This window comes from Cucurbita pepo, chromosome LG15 (genome assembly GCF_002806865.2).
Source record: "Cucurbita pepo subsp. pepo cultivar mu-cu-16 chromosome LG15, ASM280686v2, whole genome shotgun sequence".
Classification (NCBI taxonomy): Eukaryota; Viridiplantae; Streptophyta; class Magnoliopsida; order Cucurbitales; family Cucurbitaceae; genus Cucurbita; species Cucurbita pepo.
The window spans coordinates 4293732-4319516 of record NC_036652.1 but is presented as its reverse complement, the minus strand read 5'-3'; the positions used below and the strand labels follow the sequence as shown (position 1 = coordinate 4319516).

At 34.8% G+C, this 25785-nt stretch overlaps 2 protein-coding genes and 1 non-coding gene across 4 annotated transcripts in view; 1 reads left to right on the top strand and 2 right to left on the bottom strand.

Annotated features, from left to right (window-relative positions):
• The first annotated feature begins 4654 nt into the window (after window positions 1–4654).
• TRNAM-CAU lies at window positions 4655–4726 on the top strand. The gene has a single exon. It is a non-coding gene; the product is annotated as a tRNA-Met (tRNA).
• Window positions 4727–6624: 1898 nt separating this feature from the next.
• LOC111776516 (QWRF motif-containing protein 7) lies at window positions 6625–13075 on the bottom strand. Its single transcript, XM_023655982.1, has 5 exons — window positions 12509–13075; window positions 11551–11787; window positions 7183–7272; window positions 6858–6968; window positions 6625–6779 (listed from the first exon to the last, which is right to left on the bottom strand). The coding sequence occupies exons 1-5, from the start codon at window positions 13073–13075 to the stop codon at window positions 6705–6707; spliced, it is 1080 nt and encodes a 359-aa protein (XP_023511750.1). The 3' UTR covers window positions 6625–6704.
• A 4319-nt stretch (window positions 13076–17394) lies between these two features.
• The window catches only part of LOC111811517, a 19496-nt gene continuing 11105 nt past the window's right edge, over window positions 17395–25785 (bottom strand). The window contains exons 8-16 of one of the 2 annotated variants that reach the window (XM_023698408.1): window positions 25447–25544; window positions 25311–25366; window positions 24502–24787; window positions 24234–24349; window positions 23637–23693; window positions 21460–21525; window positions 21231–21305; window positions 19425–19515; window positions 17395–17821 (exon numbers count right to left, since the gene is read on the bottom strand). In XM_023698408.1, the coding sequence (XP_023554176.1) occupies window positions 19453–19515; window positions 21231–21305; window positions 21460–21525; window positions 23637–23693; window positions 24234–24349; window positions 24502–24787; window positions 25311–25366; window positions 25447–25544 (817 nt within the window). In that variant the 3' untranslated portion in view covers window positions 17395–17821; window positions 19425–19452. The remainder of the gene's footprint in view (window positions 17822–19424; window positions 19516–21230; window positions 21306–21459; window positions 21526–23636; window positions 23694–24233; window positions 24350–24501; window positions 24788–25310; window positions 25367–25446; window positions 25545–25785) is intronic. The other variant, XM_023698409.1, reaches the window with a different exon arrangement.

Below are 25785 nucleotides of genomic sequence, written 5' to 3'. Positions count from 1 at the left end.
GGGGAAGATGCGGGTGACCTGTGGTTTCATACCTTTAAAAAAAATTTCTTACAACCTTGTATAGTGGGTATCTCCTCTCGATTCATTCCACAAATTTGTAGAGAACATTACAAAGAAGATTAAGGGACAAGTTTCGTGGCCTCTCGTGCACTCTAGATAGTGTACAATAGCATTTTCCGTATGCTATCCTATACATTATTTCTTGTAGGATCGAGAAAGGCTTCTCAAATGAGCTTACCCATTTCTTCCTCATATTGGTTGAGGTATTTTCCAAGCTTATTATGTAACACCCGCTCACCGAGAAGCCAAATTCACAGATACCACTACTGACGCGGACTCTATTTTGAAAAACAAACTTTTGATATCAAATAATATTTTATATAAGCAAACATAATTTATATAAAACCTATGTGAAAGTAAAATACAATATAAAAATACAATATCCTACATAAGTTCCAAAAAGATAAAATAAGTACGACCAAAACAAACTCGAGGTCTAGATAAGATTTCTAAAGTTTCCAATTCGGCTACACCATCATCTCGAACACATTACATCATGAGTAAAATAATTTATTAAGTAGCTAGTTTGCTATTAACCAGTTATATATTTTATTCTTTCCAGTACTTCAAGTTTATTGCACATCGGATTATTTGTAGGTTTCATCACGGATTGGATTCTCGGTCCATCCATTAACTTGGCTCCTACGCTCACCTACTTGAGTCTCTCTATCATGTAAAGATATTTAGCTAATTTCAAGTTTTTATTTGTTGGCTTTGTTTAAGCTTATTGCAAATTTCATATACGTATGTAAGACTCGCTCTCGATCAAATACGGCATATCTATTAAATTTTTTGGCAACTATATAACATACATATTAATCACGAATTACTAACCTACTCACATTTTATGCATACTTTCACCATTAATATGATTTAAACCACAACATTCACATACTCTTTACTATTCTAAGCTCCAAATCACATGTACGATAATTTCATCGCAATTCCTCCTAATTGAACTTATATTTAACCGTTTTCAGGGTTATTATTGGCCATTATTGATAAAACAGGTCAAAAGAAGTTGAGTGGGATGAGCCGGGATTTGGTAGTCTCACTCGTAGTCTCAAGCGCCCATTTGCCTTCGTCCTTGGGTTCTGCCAGCAATTTCTAAAACTTTTGTCAAGTTTCTCGTTGTATCCTTTGTGCGATAACACAAGCTACAGTTCAAATTTCGTTTCGATTTCTTCTACAAGATTATAGATCTAGTTCCCATGGATCAATAAGTTTAGTTGCTGCTTCTAGGTGTAGTAATTGAGGAGACACTTGATTCATTTCGATTTCTTCTACAAGATTATAGATATAGTCTCTCTTTTTTGCCTGTTTGACCTCCGATTGAATGCTTTTTATGTCGATTTCGATACTAATCCTAATATGACTTGAATGATGACGTAGCAGAGATTGTTTTAGAAAATTTGGAGCCCTTACCAAACGAAAAACCGCGCTTAGGAAGGCACGTTTCATCGATATAAGTAGCACTCAAATTGTAGAGATTGTTAGGACGTGCTAGCATACGAGCATTTCTTACCTTAGGTGGTTAGAGTATACATGATTATAACTCGAGAAAGGCAATTTGGATGAGATGTATGTTATGAAAAATTATTGAAATGCCCTTAGGATGAGAATTTGTGATGCATGCCAAATTTTGATTGATAGATGTTATCTCTCTGTTGAGTTTGCTTGAATGTTTATATTGTGATTTCTATGCTTTAGGTGATTGATAGGAATATCTCCCTAATAAGCATGCATGAATAAATAGATTGTGTTTCCCGTGCTTTAGGTGATTGATAGGAATATCTCTCTAACAAAGCATGCATGAGTGAACGAAGTTAAGATTAGGGTGCAAGAACTAGAGCTCACATTGACTTAAGACAAGTTCTTAGTGGACCAAACACCCTACGATCATGAGCGATTACTAGAGGTCTAGACCTAGGTGCACCCAAAGATTGGATTAGCCCAGAGGAGCTAACCTCAGGCGTCCTGAAAATGCGAGATGAGGACAAAACCGCCTAGACACCCCTTAGCACCTAGTAAACCTCCACGACATTTAAGAATGATTAAGAAAGCTTAACATGTTTAATAGTAATGCGAACAGTATCACCAGAACTCCGAGGCCACTTGAGTTACTATTAAGTGTAGGATTAGATCAAGGTTGACATTGTGAATCTATAAAGTAGTCTTGAAAAAAAGATTTGGAAATACATGCGTAATTAGCACAAGACGAAGATTCCTATTGAGTATAGAAATGGAGAATGCTATAAATCGATCTTCGAAAAAGACTTGGGATAACACAAATATATGGCTTAGGTAAGTGCTCCTATTGAGCGTAGGAATAGGACAAAGGCTGAGGCTGCAATTCGGTAAATCGTTCTTAGAGTAGACTTGGGACTACATAGGAAGTTTTTTAAGAATGAATATTTTTATTGAGGGTAGAAACAAATCAGGACTGACACTACGATTCTGTAAACTGGTCGTAAGGAGGGACTTGGAACTAGATGGGTAATTCAATCTTCTATTGAGTGTAGAAATAGGTCTAGACTAGTGTTATAATAATCTTTAGAGTGAGTGCTTGTCATGACTCAGATGTCCACAAGCTGCGACTTAATTAGAAACTTGAAAATATGAAAAGACGCGGGGAAAGAGACGATAAAAATTTTTTACATTAAAAAAAAACATCAATATATTTTACATACAAATCCACAGTAAAGTTTGAATACATTGGGCTTAATGGACAAAATGACTTAAAAGAGTAAAATAATGGAAACATCATGGGGCCCTCTATGACACCTACTTCAGATCCGTTTTCATCCTCGAACAACTCCTTCTTGTCGCTTTAAAAAGATAAAAGAATATGAATTAGTACAAATAATCAATAAGTAGCCTACTTGTAGGCTCTTAATCGTGTCTTTAAGGTGTGATAGAATATCATACTCTTTCATATAACGTTTTTATTACAAAGAATCAATAAGTAGCTTACTTGTAGGGTCTTCATCGTGTTCTTAAGATGTGATAGAATATCACACTCTTTTAAATAATGTTCTTGTTCTTGACGGCCTTCAAGTTTTGTTATTAAGTTTTGAGTTTTTATTATGATCTAACCTTAGTTTTGGGTTTGAGTTCTTAATCTTAGATCGGACTAAGGACCTTAGTCATGAGGTTTTAGGTTCTTAGCCTTGGGAACATGGGATTTTGCCCAGGTTCTAGTTCTCATACTTTGTTGTTGTTCTTGGGCTGAGTTCATGTTCATGTTCTTGTTTCTTGTTTCTTGTTTCTTGTTGTGTTCTCTATAACACTGTTCTAAGGATTTAAGAAACAAGACATGAACCTGAAAAAAAACGTATGTCTAAAATTTCAAGTATCTAAAGCAACATAGTTTGAACTTGTATCTAGGGCTTCATGTATTCCCATGATACAACTTGAAACCTACATCCAAGGCTTCTCATGTTTCCAACGATCTAGTCTGAAACCTGCATTCAAAGCTTTATATATTCCAAGCGATCATGATCGTGTTGTACCGTGGGAGGTTTAGGGGTTTTTAGTTCATGGTTAAGGTAATATATTTTCTTTGTACTAACTAGTGACATATCTTGGTTTATTGTTTCATGAGTCATAGCATATAGTCAACCTAGTAGTTATGCGGAACGTGACCCTAAATTACTCTCCATGAAAAATCGTGAAGATCACATGATTGGTGCAAAACATGAACGTGACTTCTAGCAAGAAATGTAATTAGGGCATCTCATCTAAGAAAAGGAAACATAAGGCTCAAATGTGACATCCTACTAAAAACATGGTGCAGGACATCCCACCTCGGAGAGAAAAATATGAGTCTCAAGAAGCACATCGTGGTGGAAGATCTCGGATCACCTTAGGCATGATTAGAGTATTATCTAGCATTCTTTGGGAGTTATGGTAAATTTAGGGTATTGTTTTGTTCATGTCCTTAGGGTAGCATATCTTGACATAATTTCATGAGCTAACCTTAGGATAATGCATAACGGTAACACGTCCTATCTTAATGGGAGCTTAGAATCTATGGCCCTAAAATATACATTTCTTATTTGTCTAGCACATCTTATGAGGGTGAGCCATTCATTCCTATTTGTCATAATCCTTTGAGCTCATGGAATCTTAGTGAATTCCTTTAAAGAGGTCATTAGGGGTATTTTTGTCTTATACGGTTTGAGTTCGAGTCATACTCCAAAATTTTCCATATATATATCACGCAAGAATTTCTTATGCCTTTTCATGTCTATATTTTCTCGGGTGTTGGTGGCCTTAGGATTTGTGTTATACTCTTTTCTTGGTACTTTTATTTCGAGTGTTTTCATATTCTCACGGGTCCTTGCTCCAAAAATTATTCTTAGAACCCAAGTATTGTCATATTTTTTTTTTTTTTTTTAGATATAAGGAATACAATAAAATAAAATAAAGTTCGGTTTTCAATTTAATTATTGAAATATCGAGCAGAATATTAATAAAAAAATTTATACATTTTAAGTAGAATCTTTAAGGAATATTGAAGACTTAAAAAAAAAAAAATAAAGAATCAGAAAATAAAATATATTAACAGGAAAAATCATCTTATAAACAACAAATCAGAGTGGCGCAGCGGAAGCGTGGTGGGCCCATAACCCACAGGTCCCAGGATCGAAACCTGGCTCTGATATGATAAAATGAAAGGTTTCCGACTTCGACTGTTCTTTTTTTTTACTTTCTCTTTTGGGTATTAAGACAAATTGGGCCCAATTCGTTAGGCCCATTGGATTTATCCGTTGAGCTTCGGCAATCTCCGGCTTCCGACATTTTGTTTCTATTCGGGCCCATTTAGAGGGTATTGGGCCCATTGGATTTTCTAATTTATTACGCATTCAGATTTTATTGGATTATATTTTCTATTTTTTATTTTTGTTTTATTTTGCCATACAACAATAATCCATAACCCACGATTAAGATCCAACTTCTCAAAACTAAGAACTCATAAAAATTAAAATTAAGGTTATTAGATAAGAGCCAAGGTTAAGAACACAGAACTCAAGACTAAAATTCTTGTGCTAGACCATGTGGACTCAAAACTAAAAGATGTAACCTAAGGGTTTAAGTTTTCAAAACAAGAACTAGAACATGACCATCTTAGATTTTTATTTCAATTTTGAATTAGAGTTCCATTACTATTAATGGGTGGCTTCGCGATTTCTTATGGGCACAGGCATCCCAGGTAATTCAGTCTTATGGTTCTTCATTATCTGCATATGGCCTGTTACAAGAAAGAGTGTGCTATCCGAGCATCCATCAAGAACATGATTAAGAGTCTACTAGTAGGCTACTTATCAAGTCTTTTCCAAGTTTTTGTGAGTAAAAAAAATTGGTCGTTAGGTTTTTATCCATCTTTCGAACCTCCTCTTTCAATTTGGTGAATTTTTCATCAAATTTTCTCATTTAGATCAACTCTACATATAGATAATGAGTTTTAAAGACTCGAGAGAATTGTTCCTAGTTCCTACCTTCAATGAACATTGATCCTAGTCAGAGTCTTCCCCTTCGAGGACACAAATCACACTTACTCGTCTTTTTTCTCATTCATGGTTATGGTTTACTCCCATCCCATTCACAATGTAAATGTTGATGCACAAATTTCACACCAGTAAATTTCTTTGATTTGTATAAACTGTTTATTGAGTCGAATGCCTACAAAACAATCTTCACACGTGTAAGTTCGAAAAGTGTAACAAAAGTTAGGGTTTGAAGCAAGAACTCTTGAATCAAGGTAATTAACACCTCCTTATACGAAATTTGGATCAACCAAAAGATAAAGGCTAGAACTAGATTACCTCTTATGATCGAAGATCTAGAAGTAAGATTTGGAAACCTTGTTCTAAATTGAGTCACTCCACAATCGAACTTGATCAAGGCTTGATTGAATGGCTCGGGTGTAATTCTACCATAAGAATTGCTTGAAATCTAGAAATGACAAATATGATGCTCGGATTTCTAAGGGAAACGTTTGACCATTTGACCATTGCAAAATGAAAACAAAAAAACAATAAAATCTTTGGACAAATGTTGATATGTTTGAGTGGCTAAAGAAATAAACTTGAAATCTATTGGGCTTTCATGTTGACATTTTAAAGTTTTCCAACTTCAACCGTGCAAATATTCAATTGTTCTTCGTCAATCGCATCCGCTTCTAACTCTACAAATGATGGTTGAATCGAGCCGATCCAATTTTGTAGATGGAGAATGAATGTTTGTTGAATCTTCTTCGCCTTGGATCATGCAATAGGTCCAGTTGAAACATTTGGAACACCATGATTCTTATCACTTCTTCCATAGAAATCTTCATCATTTATTTTGAATGAATTGACTAAGCATGAATCGATACCATTGACATGTTATGAGCTATCAAAACACCGAGGGTAATTACCCTAGCGTAGTTAACAGTCGAACTTGTTTAAATCAATTCAAGGTGAATTGAATAATCTCTAAACTCATCATAAGTGAGTTGGTTGGTGACCGTGACACCATTAGGGACAGCACTCGCACTCGCACTAGCATTAGCACTATAAATGTCGAACATTGAATTGTTGTATTCGTTTTATGAAATTGACAGCCGATGCTTAATTAAGATAGTTGAGAATCAAAACGACTTAACAAGTAGGATCCTCCTTCCTTGTAGAATTTGTTGCTTGTATGAGTTGTATTCTAATACTATTCTCCTCTGCCTGTATTAAAAATAAATAAAAATAAATAAATAAATAAAATTTAGTTAATTAATTTTGAATACTTGAAATTACACGTACCAGTAATGTGGTAACGGAGCAAACGGCATCCTCTAATTTCTCCAAGCACTCTTCCTGTTCTTTAAACATGCTTAACCGCTCCGTTAGCATGTACAACGTTTTCTCCAGTTCCTAGTATTTTATTATTAAAAAAATATAAATAAATAAACCCTAATTAATTAATAATATTTTGTTTATATAATTTCAAACCATTATTACTTTCAATAAATGTTAAAAATAAAATTAAATAAAAATAAAATAAATATTAATATCTAATTAATTCTATTTTTTACATTTACAAAATATATATATATATATATATATATATATATATATATAGAATTACCTCGGATTTGCGTTTGGTGATCATTGCCTCTAGTTTGGTCATCACTTCCATGGCCATGCTCAATGCTTGTTCCAACCCCTTTATGTCACTCTGTTTCAAGTTCAATTCATAACTCACAATGTCTATATTAAATAATGACATGAATCGCTTGTTTTATGAATAATGATTGGTTTGGTTCAAGTCGACACACAAACAAAACAAATATAGATAGCTAGCCAACGTTTTTTTACCCTCTCGAAGTTGATTTTGACCTTATTAATGGTAATTAAGATTAGTATAAGTCTCGTTCATTCAATTTAAGTAATTATGTAAGAAGTAGGACTATTGGAAGAGTTAGACGAATGTTCTTAATATGGTGGAATACCTTTGTTTAGGTCGTTACAAACTTTGAGGGACAAGTTAAGCCAATCTTGAAAATAATATAGAATGTCGACTAAGGTCAACCAAGTAAGTGACCCTACTATCAGTACGGTTGGAAAAGTTGTCTTTTGTATGTGACACGTGTCATGTGTTTGATATAACTGTTATGTTATAACGATATGATATGTTATGATAACATGTGATTTAGACGATATGATACTTTATGATGATATGTTATGTTATAATGGCATGTTAGGTTATGAGATGCCATGTTATACTGTGACACAAATATGCTTGGCAATGAAATGTATGACATGCTACAACGCATGTATGGAAATGAGGAGTTTTATGATGCACAACCCCTAAGTAATGTTATGAATAATACAATTTATGAAAGTTTATGCATGCATGTTATATTGAACACAATTATTTGATTAAGATCAATCGAGAAGCGATTATAAGACATTCAGTAGAATACTACTTCACTTTGCTCTACTTGAGACTGCTCGAGATTTCTTTGGATGAAAACCTAAGTAGGGTAGATGAGTATTTATACTAGATGCTATACATCTCTTCCAAAAATATCTAAATCTTTTCCCTAAAATATCTAGTATCTTTATTCTAAAATACCTAAATCATTTTACTAGTATACAATGGGCTCATATAATTATTGGGTTTGATCTTATTAAGCTACTGATGATATCTTAACACTCCCCAACACTAGTTCTCATTTGCTCCACCATGTTGAGCGGACAAGAAACCTCTCATATTAGCCCTTTTGTAAACAAGTTTGTTACTTGGTCTTCTGTCTTGAGCTGCTGCATCTCGATTACTTCCTTCTGAATTTTCTTTATAATCACATGGTAGTGCACCTCCACATACTTTTTTTTAGCATGAAACACCGAATTTTCTACGAGGCGAATTGCAGATTGGCTGTCGCAATGAAGTGGTATTGGATATTTAATTTTCTAATGCAAATCCTTGCTTAAGAGTTTCAACGATTGTACTTTCTTTAGGTGCTCTGTACTCCGCTTCCAATCTTTATTTACCACAAGTGCTGGAGGAACCTGTACGATAGTGATTTTCGCTACTTGACTAAATGTTTTATCATATTCTAGTCCGTACTGTTGAGAGAACCCTGGAGCTGCAGTCTGAGCCTTGTATCTCACGATTGATCCATCCAAGAGACACATTATTTTGTAAACCCACTTGCAAGAGATGAGTTTGATATCTTCTAGTCTTGACACTAGTTCCCAAGTTTGATTTTGCTAAAAGGTTATAGTTTCTTCCTTCATTGCCTACTGTCAAGCCATATTTTGTGATACTTCTTCATACGTCTCTGGCTCTTTAACTCGTTTTCTATAATAGTTGTATTGACATACTTTGAATTTGACTTTTGGATTCTTTTTTATTGTCTAAACTATTGAGTTGTCATTTCCTTTTCACCAAGTTCACTTAATTGAGTCACTTCTTGCTCATCAACATTAATGTCACTTGGATTTTCAAGCATGCCAGCACTTAAGCAAATGTGTATAGTTTGCTCCCCCATCTTTTGTAGAAGAATTTCTTCAATGTTGTCCAAGCCTGGTAATACTTTCTTCTCTAAGGGTCAACCTGCTTCCATTGCACCACTTTGATCGTCAATAATGTGATTTGAAAATCCTGAATCAATGATCAAGTCATTCTCGTAATCGATATACTCTCCCATCATCGTCATGAGCGCTAGCTCGTCTTCTTCTATGACATATTGCCTTTGTATCCCATTCCTCCTTCACCTCCATGTTGGAGGATGCCACATTGCTTTCGATAGACTTTTTCCTAGACCAACATTCCTTGGACATGCAGTTCTTCTTCTCACAATTGTAGCAAATGCCTTCAAATCTCTTCCTTGAGAGTTTTTGTTCTTGTTCTTCTGAGCTCTCCCTAGTTGTGTAGTTCCTTAGTGGCTTATTAATTTGTCACCATTTTTGTATCCACGTTTGGTAGATGGCTTATTGTTGCTCCGACTTTCACTTGTGGTAGAGTGTTTCTCCTTCACCCTTTAATGTGATGTTTTCCATTTATTTAGCCATGGCTTCTTGAATGACTAACAAATTTTCAAGCTCAGTGATGATTGAGTGGGTCATTCTTGTACAACAATAACAAAACTTCTATATTTTGGTCGCAATCCGTGGATAATGATTCTCTTCATTCGAGCTTCTCCAATGGCAAACGTCAGGTCAAGTTCAGTAATTGCTCGGTAGATCGACTTAACCCTCTGAAAGTACGAGCAATTGTCATGTCACGTTGTGAAATTGACAACAACTCATTCTTCAGAAGTTGTAGTCTCATATTTTTCTTCCTTGAGAACAACATCACAAACATGTTCATACTTCTTTCAGTGTCTTGTCATCCTAAATGTGCTCTAACATCTCTTCTTCGACTGTGGTTTTCAAGGCAAACATTGTTTTGACTATTTTGATTCTCCATTTGCACAAGACACCATTAGAATCCTCCTCTAGCTGCGTAGTTTCGCTCCTGCCAACGATCTCCCAAAGATTCTGCCTTTGTAAATAGGACATCATGCATGTCGTGTTGTAGTTGTTATTGTTGAGTTTTTTTTATTCCTCCAAGAATTTGGAAGTCATCGATTCTATTGGCTATACCTCAGTAATACCAAACAAACTTTTTTGACACAAAACTTGCAGAGTCATGAACTACTCACGACACAAAGAAACTTACTAATAATCTCACGAAATTGCTTTTGATGTGGAAGGCCAGATAGAACCGCAACCACAGAGCATATACTAAAAATTTCAAGAGATCAGACAACCTATACCAACCTCGCTTTGATACCAGATTGTTGAACACAACTATTTGTGGGAAACACTCACACCCTTTATTAAGACTAATCGAGAAGAGATTACAAGACACTTTGTAGAATATTAGTACACTTTGCTCTACTTGAGATGGCTTGGGATTTTTTTTTATGAAAACCTCGGTGGGGTAGATGAGTATTTATAGTAGAGCCTATACATATATTCCTAAAATATCTATATCTTTTATCTAAATCTTTTCTTAGAAGATCTAGTATCTTTATTCTAAAATACCTAAATCATTTTCATAAAAATAAATATATAATGCTTTCATACAATTATTGGGCTTGACCCTATTGAGTTAGTGATGATATTTAACATGTTACCTAGGATAATATGTGAGGAATGAATGAGGTTGTGTCGAATGATTTGTTTAAAATGAAAAGCACAGAAACCTCATGCATACGGTATATTCACATGCATACGGTATATTCACATGCATGGGGATACTTCCCCCTTATGAGGAGCATGGACATGTACACTATGAGGATGGGATGATCATCATGCTTGGCACGGTGCACGACGATTGTTGTACCTCTGAGCATCTGGCTACAGCCTAGAGGAGCTAGCGCGACAGTAGGCCTAGGGGATGTGTGAGCCCACGCTCGTGCGTGTGAGTCGTGTGTAGAAAAGTACTACACATCCAATTTTTTTGGACTAGAGGCCGCCTAAGAAACAATGGTTTTAAATGATAGGTCTCAATTCATGTTACATGTGTTTACATTCTCTCATCCTAATAGTAGGGTCAATTATTGATTATTTCTTAAAATAATCTAAGTCATGTGCTACTGTTATATTTCCTATAAAGGCAAGACAGCCTGGTACGATTTTCGTAGGTTGATTTAGCTAATAAGAAAAATCTCTCTCTTTCAGTAACGGCCAAGCCTACTGCTAGTCGATATTGTCCTCTTTGAACTTTCCCATTGGGCTTCCCCTCAATATTTTTAACATGTGTTTTGTTCTCCTCCGGAACGAATGTTGGATCTCACAATTTCATCTTCCCTTCCTCATTTAAATGGAGATTTGTATCCCAGTAAATCTCCATGGACATTTATATGAACTATATCTCCTAGAAATTCTAGGAGGAAAGAAAATGAAGAATTTCAAAACAAAACATGAAAACAAACAATTATAGTAGTTTTGGAGTTAATACCTTGGCACCATGGAGTAGAGGGAGTTTGAGTGAGAGATTGGAAAGAACAGAAGCTAAGCAGCCAACTGATTCTTGGTTTCTTTTGTCCAACTTTGCCCACTGCTTGAGGAGAGTAACTTGAGGGAAGATTATTCTGTATAACTTTATCTCCTTCCTCAACTTTTCAACTTCAATCCGTTTTTCTAATATGCCATTTCTCATCCTCAAGTTCTGAAGCCACGCGCTGAATATTCTATCCTGCCACGGAAATAATCCACGATCCAAACATGTCAAAACAAATAAAGAAGCAAAAAGTACAATTTGAAGGGAGAAATCTTTTACAAGTAGGAACGTTAATCACTTAGCCTTTCAATTCTCTTTGTTGTTAAGAAGAAGCATATATCTGATGAGTATTTACAGGTTAAGAACCCATCTTTCTAATTGAAACTTGGTCCAACTACCATCAATCCTCCCCTATAAGTTAGTAACTTATTTTACTCAGTCTATGAACCATTCTACTCAAGTTACTCTATACGTTAGTGACTTATTCTACCAATTAAGTTTATAAGCTCACAAATATTACCAATGTCCTCCGTCGGTCATTGCAGAGTAAAAATTTAAATCATCAACTTTTAAAACGATAATCATATTTATCAACTGAGCTATGTTCGAATTGACGAGAATATCATATTACAATGATGACCCGCTAATCAAAGGGGCATTATTAGTTGATTGAAGATGAAAAATGTAGCTCAGATAGAATAGTTGAGTTATACTCGAGAAATGTTCGATATTAACCAAACATCTATAACCAAGAGTTAAACTTGGTAAATTTGAGTAAAATCACTTTTTTACCATTCACCCTTCACTAAAAAGTTGGGATTATTATGATGATTACAATAAACCATAGGGTAGGTTAAGAATTCATCCATATAAATCAATAACTATAATATAAAATAAACATATATAGAAGTAATACCTGAGCAATTGTTTTAACGTTAGCCATGGACCTCTCAGCTCTTACGTTAACATACCTCCATTGCAACAACCTATTCTGCAAAATCCGAAACCGATGAAGCTCCGCCGCTTCCACCGTCCCTCCCGCCTTCTTCGATCTAAAAAACCTCAAAACTCCGTTCACAGCACCGCCTCGACGACCACCTAACTTCCCTCGCCCTCCATCTACCGCTGCAGGCTCCACCGTCTGCGGTGGAGGCAGAAGGGGAGACCCCAAGGACCGGCCCGGCGACAGTGCCCAAGCGGACGGGGTTGCGGCCGGGGATGACTTCAAGAACTTGGAAAACCCTGGCTTGGTTTTACAATTCAAGGGGTTCAAATTCTCTTCGTCCTTGTTGTTGGCTCTTGACTTTGTCACTGATTTTGATCGGTGGGTGGTTGAGCGTTGGCTGGTGTTTGCAGCGCAGGAGTTGTTCTCCGGTGCGGTTATGGAGGCGGAGGAGCGGCTTTTGCTGCGGAAGAGGGCGGTGGGGGACGGCGGCGGCATGAGGGCCGGGGAGTTTGGACGGCGGAAGCGCGTGTTGTCCATTTTGAGGTGTAGGAATGATTTTTGGTTGGTTTTATGTTGGGGAAGAGTGAGAAGTTGAGAGCACGTTGGTGGACAAAGGAGAAATGCAACTCACCAGCTTCTCTCTCATCATTGCTTGATTGACTTTGACTTTTTTTAATATTACATTAAAAATTTAATTTCAAATTTTGTTTAAAAAAAAAAAAAAAAAAAACCATATTGAATATGCACGGGTTAGGTTGAATTTTTAAAAAAACAAAAATTCCGGCCAGATTGTGAGTTGACATTTTTTTTAGTCCATCTAACCAATCGAAAAATAGGGTTACAACTTAACCTAACTTTATTATATTTTTAAGATTAGTATGAAAGTTAAGAATATTTTAGCGTGGTAACAGTTGCAAGGATTTGAAGAAATGAAACTAACAAGGTTTGAAACTGCCCTCTCGGACGAAGGGCTAGTCCAGTAGGTCAATTCTCGACTGAAGGTGAGAGTGAAAAGATTGGTCCTTCTATTTAGTTCTTACCACGCCCTTTGCTTCAGCCTAATCAGTCTAGCACAAGGGATGACATTACTAAACCCGACCATTCCACTATAAAACAAGACAAAGAACAACCTTCGATTGAAAGATAAGACAGATCAGCCGAGAATCCTATTTCTCAATTGGTGAAGCCCTAACTTCCTAGGGAATAGAAAACAAAGGTCTTGCCCTAGGGTTATTTGCAGCTTTAGACTGAGACAAATTTGCAACAACTTCTTACATATTTTCCTACTTTTAAAGACTAAAAAGGTCGGGGCGTGTCGTTGTGACTTGTGAATCTTTGATATTTAAATTTTATCAGATTTTAGTTATTAATATAATGTATTGCAATTATGATATTTTCAAATAATTAAAAAAAAAAAACCTTGACAATGCAGGGTTAGGTTAGGTTAGATTGTGAATTCTATTCGGATTGTTTAGGTCACTAACTCGACAAAGTAAATCCTTCTTCAAACATTTAGGATTTTGAGGCATGGCAAGTTGAGACACATCGCTGGTATTTCTCTTAAAGAATTGTACCATGTTCCATGTTACCTAATCTCATGCTTCTCCATTTATAGGTTGAAAGGTCTAGTGGATACTTTAACTATTAGAAACCGTCTCTTATTTTGTTAGTATCATTTAGAGTAGATATGTTAGTTTGAGTCGGATTGGGTCGGAGAAATTTTTGAGACTAACCCAAAATTTTAAGTTGGTTTGGTTGGTGATTCGAGCAACTCCAATAGAGTTCACGACCCAACTTTCTATTTTAAGGTTGGGTTAAAGTTATCTAATTATTCTTTTTAAAAAAAAAAATACTAATAACTAAAATCTCATATATCTCAAATATCAAATATTCACTAGTCATAATAATCACTAACATTAATTACAAAAATTAAATATTTTTAATCTTCGTAACAATCCTAAATGGTCAAAAGAGCCTAATATTTACGAGAAAAAATAAATAAATAAGTAAATTACTAACTGTGAGGCATTCGAGGCATTGTCGATCATGGATCGAAGACTTTCGAAAATTCATCTCGACAAATTTGTTCATCTTCTTCATCATCATCGTCATAATCAGAAGAACCATAGGAAGATGGACGGTTGAGATCTACCGAAGCTTTTGGTAATCTACAATAACCATTATAATTGTTCATTCTCTTATGACTTGCATTCTCCTCCTTCACTCCCTTTCTTCCCTCTCTTTTCATCATTAGAAGACACAATGCCGCTTCCAAATCCTCCATCGACATCTCTGCTTCCTCGTCTCGATGCTCATCTCTGTGTTGCTTCGACCGTCGTTCTCCAATGATGAGAGTTGAATGTGGACGATCGTGGTTGATCATCGGTATTGGCTTCGGCATCGACATCGGTGTTGATTTGGAATTCGATAAGTGAGACCGCACGTGACCGCTCATAGATTTGCCGTTGGAGAAGCGTTTGACGCGGATTTTGTACTCTTTTCCTTTATCCATAGATGAGGAGATGGAAACCTAACCAGAGATGAATTCAAATGAGTGATTTTTTGTAGGCTAAGTTATTTAAATGAAGTACTTTTATACTAAAATATCTTCAATAATATCACAGAGATACTTCAACTTTCAAAAAACAAAAAAAACAAAAAAAAAAAAAAAAATGGTTAGTTTTAGATTTTTGAATATATTATTTTTAAAAAATAATATTTAATATTCAAATAAATATTTTTTCAAAAGCTGAACCTTTAAATTTTTAAAATAACTTTAAAAAAAAAATCTTCAAAATTAAAAAATGCTCTTGCTACTCGTTATATATATATATATATATATATATATATAACAGTTGGGGCATAAAGATGTAATTTTTAATTTTTTTAGGTTAAAGGATATTAATGAAACTTTTTTAAGTTTAATAATACTTTTTTTAATAAAGTACTGGTTTTTATGCCAAAATTAAATATACCTGTATTTTTTTAAATTTTTTTTAAAGTTTAAGAATATTATTAAATTTTTTAAAAATTAAATACAAATTAAAAGATTATGACGAGGATATGCATGATTTGGAGTAGACAAAAAAGTTATGCTGACGTGAGAAATAGGAATCTAAAATTTAAGGAAGGTGACAAGGTATTCTTAAAGGTGACTAGGATGAAAGATGTCTTGAGATTTAGATGAAAGAGCAAGTTGAGTCCACAGTTCGTTAGACCCTTCGAGTTTCTAAATCGGATTGGATCGGTGACATATTGATTAGTCTTCCCATCATCCCTCTCTGTTATGTGTCGCATGTCGCATGTCATGGTTATGCTTGTCCAAAATATATTGTCTGTGATAATATGCATGTTCCAAACCCCTTTTACTTGTTGTCATGTGTAGTTAGGTCTTTACCATTCCTATTGTTTCAATACAAGTATGGTCACCGTCAAGACTAAAATGCTCCAAAATTTACTATAGGAGATGTGACTAGTCGTCAATTGTTTTTAATGTATTTTCTCACTCATGTTTTCTAAAACACTTTCTCTCAAACGTGATCAAGACTCAATCATATGTCTGAATTGTCGATGAATTAGATACACCTTCCCAAAATTTTCAATTTGAAATTTCGAAAAAGTTTCTTAGTTGGAGACGAATGAAAAGATGCACCAGAATCTAGAATTTAACCGACTATGCACATTGAGGATTAAGCATCCCCAATATCTTCTGCTAAATTTACAAACCCCCAATTTTACGCTGCGAATACTTTCATTGACAACTACATCTTGAATTTCATCAAATTTCAATTTTTCAAATCTCCAAGAACTATCGATCGCAACAACAGTGACTCAAAACTTGAGTAAAGATGACATCAAAATCAATGCTTTAGTTTTATCTTTAAAATTAATTTGTATAAAACTTAGTTGACTTATAATCATATTGAATTCATTTATATGATCGGCAACGTATCCACCTTTACATATCTGTAAATTGAACAATCTATATATCAAATATACCTTGCTCATAACCGATGGTTACTTTTGTATACATTCAACAAGAACTTCAACAGCAACAACATTGTCTTCTCTTTGATAATGTTGATGCCACATTTTTGGATAGTATCAATCGAATCAACCCTTCCAATCCTTGAAGGTACATAACTGACTAAAAAAGGTTTAAAAAAATATTACTATGCATGCCAAGAAAAATACAACTTTTTTTTTGTGGCTCAATTATAAAAACTTCAAATATAAGTATAAGTTTCCTTGAATTAGAACAATCCTATATTAGATAACAAAGATAACCTTTCAAAAATTATTTTAAGATGGATGTGAGTAAGATAAAGTATGCTTAAATAACTAGTGTTGTCATGTCTTCCTCAAGCTAGGGGTACGGGGTACATTGAACGCAAGAACCCAACCCAACCCAACTAGAATTATAAGGATTGAAATAGGTTAAATAACTTGAATTTTTTTTAGGACCTGATCCAATTTGGGTAGGGTATAGGTTCAATGTGCAAAGAATTAGGTCAACTCCGACCCAACCTAACCCGATCCTCGGTCAATGCATTAAAGATCAGTCAACATCGGTGAAACTAGAGTACCCTCCTCGCTAGTCGCCACCTACTACAACACAACATAGTCCTTGCACAGTCAACGACTCCACACTCACATCCTCCACACAATGTGCTCTTCAGTTTTTCAGTTGGCACCTCCTTGCATAGTCACTATCTTTGCACCAGTTGCCACTCAATTCTTCTTCATCCCTTCCACCATCAAACTCTACAAAGTTCTTAGAGAATATTTTTTGAACAACCTAATATTTAATTTCTATACAAATATTTAATTTCTGTACAAATTAACAGAGGTTTATGTGATAAAATTCAGAATTCGTGATATGATTAGTAGTCCAAGTCCCCAAACCAAAGCAATCCACGCCGCACATTTTGCGGTCAGCGTTGATAACAGTCTATAACAAATTCACATGGCCACTCACATTAAAACATTTTGAACAATACACAAATGTTGGGTGATCAAACCAGGATAGCTCTTCTCTAGAAATTATAAACTTCATATCTTACCTAATAAGTTCGATTTTAAGTCGAACACGTCTCTGTTGCAAATTTCAACTTCCAAAGGGAGTAAATGTTGTGGCCAAACTTGAACAGAAGCTCAAACCTTCATTGGGAATGAATTGACATGTCACTCATGCAGTGTGCGAATTTTCCACCTGAACAAAGTGTTAGACATGGCAGCTTCGTGTTACATTTACTGCTACAATGCGCTCACATCTTACTACCACTAAGAAAACTTCAAAGCTACAATCAAACGATCCAGTCATTCTCAAGCAATGCAGTGTTTTTGTCACTTGGATGCATGGAAATATCTCATAACTACTGGTTTTTCTAGTGAAACAAAATAGAAGAGTGTTACACGAATCTCTACAATGGTATGATATTGTCCACTTTGAGCATAAGTTCTCATGGCTTACTTTTGGGCTTCCCCAAAAGGCCTCGTACCAATGGAGATGTATTCTTTACTACATTATAAACCCATGATCATCCTCTAAATTAGTCAATGTGAGACTCCCTCCCAACAATCCTCAACAAATAGTATGTGTAAGCCTTGATCTTTAGTATGTCTTAACGAGTATCAGCTTGTCAAATTGTTTTATCTAATCGACATTGCATTGAAGGCTTTTGTTCCGTATTCAATAGAAAACTCAAATATTAGCAGTTAAGAGAGAGAGGAATATAACATACCTGTTATGAACAAAACTTTTGTTCTTAATTAGTGTTCAACAGACTGTGTTGCGTTTTCATTTGATACAGGTGAAATGCCTTGTTCAATACACTGCCCAAAAAAAAAAAAAATGCAAACAAATCTTAAGATGGAATTATACAGACAATGTTGATGAAAACAGTCATTGCGCCAAATATAGTAAACAATACCAATAGAATAGAAAAGAACTAATCATTGCAATAAATGTTGTACCAAAGAAGACACATTACTTGCATGAATACATGTGTATAATTGAGAGTTACTGGTAGTGTTATTAAGATTCAGCCACGGATGTTGCTCAAGGAATGTGTACACTCTTGTCATTGTTGCCTGAGAAACTCTCCATCAACTTACACTTTTGAGTATAATGACATAGGTATACTCTCAATGTTGTAACTCCTTTGGTTCGGGATTGTCCTTCTTTTGTAAATTTCATACATCAATGAAAATTGTTTCTTATAAAAAAAACAGAACAATCATTTGGTAGGGTATGGATTTTTTAGAAGATCAGGATGGAAGACAACGCACTCTATTTACGAAGGCTATTTGGAATGGTGCCATCTACTAAGTATCTTGAGTAGTGAGGGAACTCCTCTTTTTGGGTCACCCTTTCCAAGGAAGCAAAGAGATACCCTGGATGAATCTTATTCGGGCTTATTTATACTCAACTTGTATGGAACGAAATCATAGGATTTTCAAATCAAAGGTAAAAACTTATCCAGTCTTCTTTGATTTCCTTGCTTTAACTTGGTGTAAAATGGATTCTCTTTCTAACTCTTANAGAAGAGTGTTACACGAATCTCTACAATGGTATGATATTGTCCACTTTGAGCATAAGTTCTCATGGCTTACTTTTGGGCTTCCCCAAAAGGCCTCGTACCAATGGAGATGTATTCTTTACTACATTATAAACCCATGATCATCCTCTAAATTAGTCAATGTGAGACTCCCTCCCAACAATCCTCAACAAATAGTATGTGTAAGCCTTGATCTTTAGTATGTCTTAACGAGTATCAGCTTGTCAAATTGTTTTATCTAATCGACATTGCATTGAAGGCTTTTGTTCCGTATTCAATAGAAAACTCAAATATTAGCAGTTAAGAGAGAGAGGAATATAACATACCTGTTATGAACAAAACTTTTGTTCTTAATTAGTGTTCAACAGACTGTGTTGCGTTTTCATTTGATACAGGTGAAATGCCTTGTTCAATACACTGCCCAAAAAAAAAAAAAATGCAAACAAATCTTAAGATGGAATTATACAGACAATGTTGATGAAAACAGTCATTGCGCCAAATATAGTAAACAATACCAATAGAATAGAAAAGAACTAATCATTGCAATAAATGTTGTACCAAAGAAGACACATTACTTGCATGAATACATGTGTATAATTGAGAGTTACTGGTAGTGTTATTAAGATTCAGCCACGGATGTTGCTCAAGGAATGTGTACACTCTTGTCATTGTTGCCTGAGAAACTCTCCATCAACTTACACTTTTGAGTATAATGACATAGGTATACTCTCAATGTTGTAACTCCTTTGGTTCGGGATTGTCCTTCTTTTGTAAATTTCATACATCAATGAAAATTGTTTCTTATAAAAAAAACAGAACAATCATTTGGTAGGGTATGGATTTTTTAGAAGATCAGGATGGAAGACAACGCACTCTATTTACGAAGGCTATTTGGAATGGTGCCATCTACTAAGTATCTTGAGTAGTGAGGGAACTCCTCTTTTTGGGTCACCCTTTCCAAGGAAGCAAAGAGATACCCTGGATGAATCTTATTCGGGCTTATTTATACTCAACTTGTATGGAACGAAATCATAGGATTTTCAAATCAAAGGTAAAAACTTATCCAGTCTTCTTTGATTTCCTTGCTTTAACTTGGTGTAAAATGGATTCTCTTTCTAACTCTTATAGCTTATCTTCTCTTTTTGTCCAATTGGAGATGTTTTGGATTGGGGCTCTTCTTATCCACTTCTTTGGTAAATTTCATTCATCAATGACATTATTTCTTATCCGAACTATACCCCTTGTTTCAAGGGTTGTGCTTTCCTTCTTAAAATTCCCAAGTTTGATCATCATTACCTAGCGTTAAGTGAGACTCGCTGCCCATATTTCTTTCTGTATCGTAAAATTTATAACTTCCTACAAAGATAAATTTCCCCTGACGAAGCGTTCGCCGGTGACCAAAGCGTCACAACGCTCATCGAAGGAAGTTGCTTCAATTCAATCTATGTGAATTTGAATGGAGCGATGCTGGTTATACTAATGTTTCCCACCCCTATACATGTTTCCTTCTCGTCTATTTTTTATCTGTATAAAACTACTAGAAGAATACACAGATGATTTTTTTTAATTAATAACCGAACTTTCGAACAAATCAAAGGAAAGAATACAAGGGCATAAAAAAAAATGCCCACAAAAGGGTGCCAACCAATAGGGCATATCAGAAGAATACAAAAGAAAGCCCACAAGGGCGTGCTAGAAGAAGAAATGATTACGAAAACGATTACCAAAGAAACTAGGCTTTGTATTCTTCTTAGAAATATCATATGCCAGATTTCGTTCAGAGAAGGAAGCTGTAATCTACGCCAGTCAAAGCAACAGTTCCTATTTGTCTCATAGGCCAAAATGATTTAAATAAATAAAATTTAATCATTAGAACTAAACTAAAATACTCATGAGATCATCTGCAGTTTAACTTTATAGATTTGTTAGAGGTAAACTACATCAAAATATTTTGCTAATGAAATAAATACTGCCAAACAAAGCAAATAACTAACTATAAATATTATCTTAATAGTAACTTAATCCTGATTAGTAAAAGCCATTGTCTCTTTGTAGCATGTCTTACCTATTTGCTTTAATAGGCATGAGTTTATATTTTTGTCTATAAATTAAAAAAAGACTAAATAGGTTACCTGCAGAATATATCCATGCAGCCAATCCAGTGTTTGTGGAAATGTAGTTGCTGATATATTAACCACTATCAAGCCCTGTGGCCAATAATTTAATGAGCATATTAACAAATGACATTGGCTAAACTTGATTACTGTTCAATAAGCCACACACCATCAGACCACTAATTCCTAATAAGAATTGCTTCAATCTGTATACAGAAAAACAACAATTGTTTAGCTGAGAACAAACCTGTGATTTGAATGAGCAAAGATAGCCCTGAATGGTCTTTAAATTAGCTATAAGCTTATTCTTATCCTGAAACAAAGAACATATCAGAAATCACAATAATAATAAAGTAGGTGATATAGAAGTGAAGGACGAGCACAAAGGAAACAAGGAAACAGCCCAGATAACAGTGATTATTATCTCATGATGAAAGAAGTTTTACTCCACCTTCCTTTCAAGATAAGATGGAACATTTTGGTCCTGGGAGGAATGAGAGAATTTTTAGAGGGTTTGAGAGATGATGGAAAAAGGCGTCAGCTCTTGCCAAATTGGAGTCCTTTATATCTTGTTAAGCCTTTAGACGTTGTTTTAGGCTTCTGTTTGGGTGTTATTTTTGTATGCCCCTTTTGTATTCTTTCATTTATTCCCAATAAAAGCTCGGTTTCTATTAAAAACGTATAACAAACTTCATCTCAAACTCATAGTAGGGAAGGAAAAGGTGGCCATTTATCATCATTAGTTTGCTAATGGTACAGTTCTTTTTTTCTTTTTTACTGTTCTAGGAAAAATGAGTCATTTTCATTCTGAATCAAATTTTAACATTTTTAGGCCATGTCGAGTCAATAGGATTAATAGAGGCAAATTCCTTCTTATTTTATAAAAGGCTGAGCATTCCTTAAGAAAAATGAAAAGATATACAGGTTACACAAAAGAAATTTAAAGAAGAAAAACCAAGAAGAGCCCAACTACTCTGAGAAGAGACTCAAGTTAAGAAAAATAAGACCCAACAGATAATTACAAAAGTCTTAACAAATAAAAATTCAATGTGAGACATGAAATCTAACAACGGACCACATCTCACCCACCGATCTCTCAACTCTTCTAAAAGTTATATTCTTCTTGTTCCTCCAAATGCTCCCAAACAAAAGCACACAAACACACTAACCACAACAAGTGGGAAAAAAACTCCTCGAGCATGAAACTGTCTCTTCTTAGCCAGCCCACCTAAAAGGAAATAAGACCCGAAAAAGTTGATCCATGACGATCTCACAAACGACTGGAGCCCCTTCGTGTAGTTTGGCTCGCATTTTGTTGATTTCACTGTTTTTGTATGCACGTGTACGCTTTTATTGTTTTCTCATGTTTTAGAGTTTTCTCAGTGAGACTACTTTTTTAGAAAGAAAAAAAAAAATCTAAGAAATTCTTTCATGGATGCTACTAGTAAGGGCTTTTTCATCAACTCTACATTAAAATATCTTTATTCATAGATATTTTCAAAAAATTAATATGCTGTAGCCACCTAAGTTTGACATTAAGGGGAAGAATGAGAAATTTTGTCTTCACAAATCTTTACAAGGATTGCAATAAAATAAGGTTCAAGAGCAATGTTGGAATATTTAATCAAGCACTGAGATTTGGAATCAAGAAGAGCAAGTCTGATCTCTTAATTCCCTATCAAAAGCCAGAGCGGTATTATTTTGCCAATCTACTTATGTTGACCACATGGTCATCACTAGGTTGATATTCTATTCGGTACTTCATCTCTCAAAAAAATTTGATATGTTAAAAGACTCATCGGACATTGAGGTAATAAGAAGTAAAAAATTGATCTTTTTCCACAAAAGCACGTACTTCATCTCTCAAACAATTTGGAGACGTTAAAAGACTCATCGAACACTGAGATAATAAGAAGAAAGAAATGCATCTTTTTCCACAAAGGAAATACGTGCTTGACCTATCATCTAAGATGGGAAATTTAATTGCAACACATGAAGGATGGAGAACTGTTTAAAGAACCTTCGAGGTATAGAAGAACAGTTGGAAAGTTGAATTACCTAAAAGTGATACAAACGAATAGAGCTTATTCAAAAGGCATTGTGATTTGGCACATAGTAGAGTAAGAAACAGAACAAAGAACCAACCATGAACACCTACCATTTTCTCTTGATTTCAGCTAGCTGAACATGCCATAAATTGTACATTAAAAGATGCTTCTATCTCAATTCATATCCAAATACGGGATTCTCTTTTATAAGGATAAATCTACAGTCTCCTAGGCGATAGAAGTTTTAAACCAAATACCATGACATTAAATCCAAGTTAAGCACAAACTTCAAAAGCAAAAAGTTCTCAATCAGAAAAAGTCCCATATAATTGTATGTTCCTAATATGACCATTGAATATTTAGGAAGTTTATATACCTGTACAGGACATTTGTCATTGAATGTGCGGGGGGATATCCATTCCTCTAGTAATGCCTGAACAAGATAAGAAGTGTATAAGTTACAATTAAAACTTACGAGAGGCTATAAACAAGGCTAAAATAAAGACCGAACACATGAGAAATTTTGTGTAAATTGTGCTTGATCCAATTCATTGTTGCTCACCACTTCATGCTTTTGCAGAATGTTGCTCACCACAAGCTTTTGTTCCTCTTCTTTTCTTCTTTTTAAACAAGACAACTTTTTTCCCGCTTAAACTTTGATGGATAAAAGATGTTTAATGCTGTCTATTGCTTAACCTTTTATGTTCTTACTTCTTAGTTATTTAGTTTTCAAATGTTAAACTTACGTCCTTTATCTCTTTCAAAGTATTAAATATATACAATAGTTCCCATCCAAATATATATATACACATATTTTGAAAAATGATGTGTTCCTAGCAAGAACAAAGTTATATGTTTTTAGAAATTAACATGTCTAGTGGCATATGCCATGTCCGTGCCATTATTATTTTGAGTCCATGTCTCTTTAGATTTTTTACAAATAAAAAAGAAATCAAAAAGAAACTAAACAAACCTTGTGATCAAATTCAGCCATTTTTAAGACTATGGGTATGATTATTGGCTCAGCACCAGATTTATCTTTCCTGACAGAACCAGATCTATTTGTCTCCTCTTTATTGGGACTTTCATCTGAATAACATCATAAAATGCAAAATAGTTTTCTCAGGCAACCAAATCTAAATTGGTCATAAATATGAACAATAGGTCAACATTCATCAATTCTATGTGGAGGCTAAACAAAATATTGAATACATCAGCATAAATTCAGAGTTCGAATTAACCTGTAATTCCAGAGTTATTTCCTGCTACGTCCACAGATTCCAGAGAATCCAACCCTTCATTCTCTTCTTTGGTGTGCATGCATTCTTTTGAAGGAGAACACCTAATGCTGGTGCCAGTCCCTTTTGTATTTTGATGAACAACTGGACAACTACTCTCCATTTGTTTTGCACTGTTATTATCTGATGTTGCTGACAAAGGGTTGTTTTCAATATCTTTTGCTGACATATTAGCTGGTGCCTTGCTTTCATCATCCATCAAATATATACTGGGATCCAAATGTATTCCCTAAATTTTTTATAAAGCAAACCAAGTTCATATAAAAAAGACTATTCCCTGAAGATAATGTTATTAGAGAAAAGAAGTAGAAAAAGGAACTATTTGTTATCTAAGTGAAATTCAATTCATTAAAGAAACAATATGTTCATTAGTTTATTTATTAACTATATGACTTATTCTTTCATCTGTTAAATATCTATGACAAATGAAACTACTGCATGCATGCTGCTTCAAAAAAAAATTCATACACCTCACTCATTTTTCTCTCTTTTTTTTTTTCTTTTGTTTGTGTTAAGAAACAACCTTCACAAGTTGCAAAGGCATTGACCTTTTTTTTTCCCTTAAAGGAATCAAAACGTTACATTTTGTTGATGCTTGAGAAGTTGTGATTTGAGATGAGAGAAATACAGACAAATAAATAAGCAACAACCCTCCCCCGTTAGAATGCTAGCTAATACATTCTCAGAAATAGAACTTTCTAAACCATTTGTATTAAAAGTCTAAGTTTGCATTTCTCCAAGGCAAGATTTACCTCGATTATTATAGGCTTTCCATCTTTCATAGCTTTCTTTAAGTCACCAGCCAAACCTATACAAAAAAATATTGGGTAACAGAGGCCACTAACTAACAGGATAGCAACAAGCTCCACAACTGAAGGGAGGACCAACCTTTACGAACAATTCTGCATTCTCTACAGAATTCAGTAATTAACTCCTCTGGGGAGCTAAAATCCCGTGCCCATACAGGAGTAGATGTCAATGGAGCACTGAAATATTTAAGGGAAAGGAATAAGCATTTCAATAGAATTCACAAAACATAGAAATGTAGCCAAAATGGAATTCATATGCGGACCACTAATATCAAAGTAATTAATTAAAAGAAAGGATTCTTTCTTGTTACATCTCCACCCAAGGCAGGATAATAATGAGATAAACTGACAAAGAAATGAAGCTAAATAAATAAAAGATGAATTATGATCCGTGATAAACACCTCACCAACCCCCCCC

Bases quoted from the DNA above. Each gene is read 5' to 3' on its own strand.
- LOC111776516 (XM_023655982.1), bottom strand. From the start codon at position 13,075: ATGGACAACACGCGCTTCCGCCGTCCAAACTCCCCGGCCCTCATGCCG. The intron at 7,273-11,550 runs GTATTAACTCCA...AACTTGAAACAG, and splicing joins CTCTACTCCATGGTGCCAAG to AGTGACATAAAGGGGTTGGA. The intron at 6,780-6,857 runs GTACGTGTAATT...TTTTTAATACAG, and splicing joins GCTCCGTTACCACATTACTG to GCAGAGGAGAATAGTATTAG.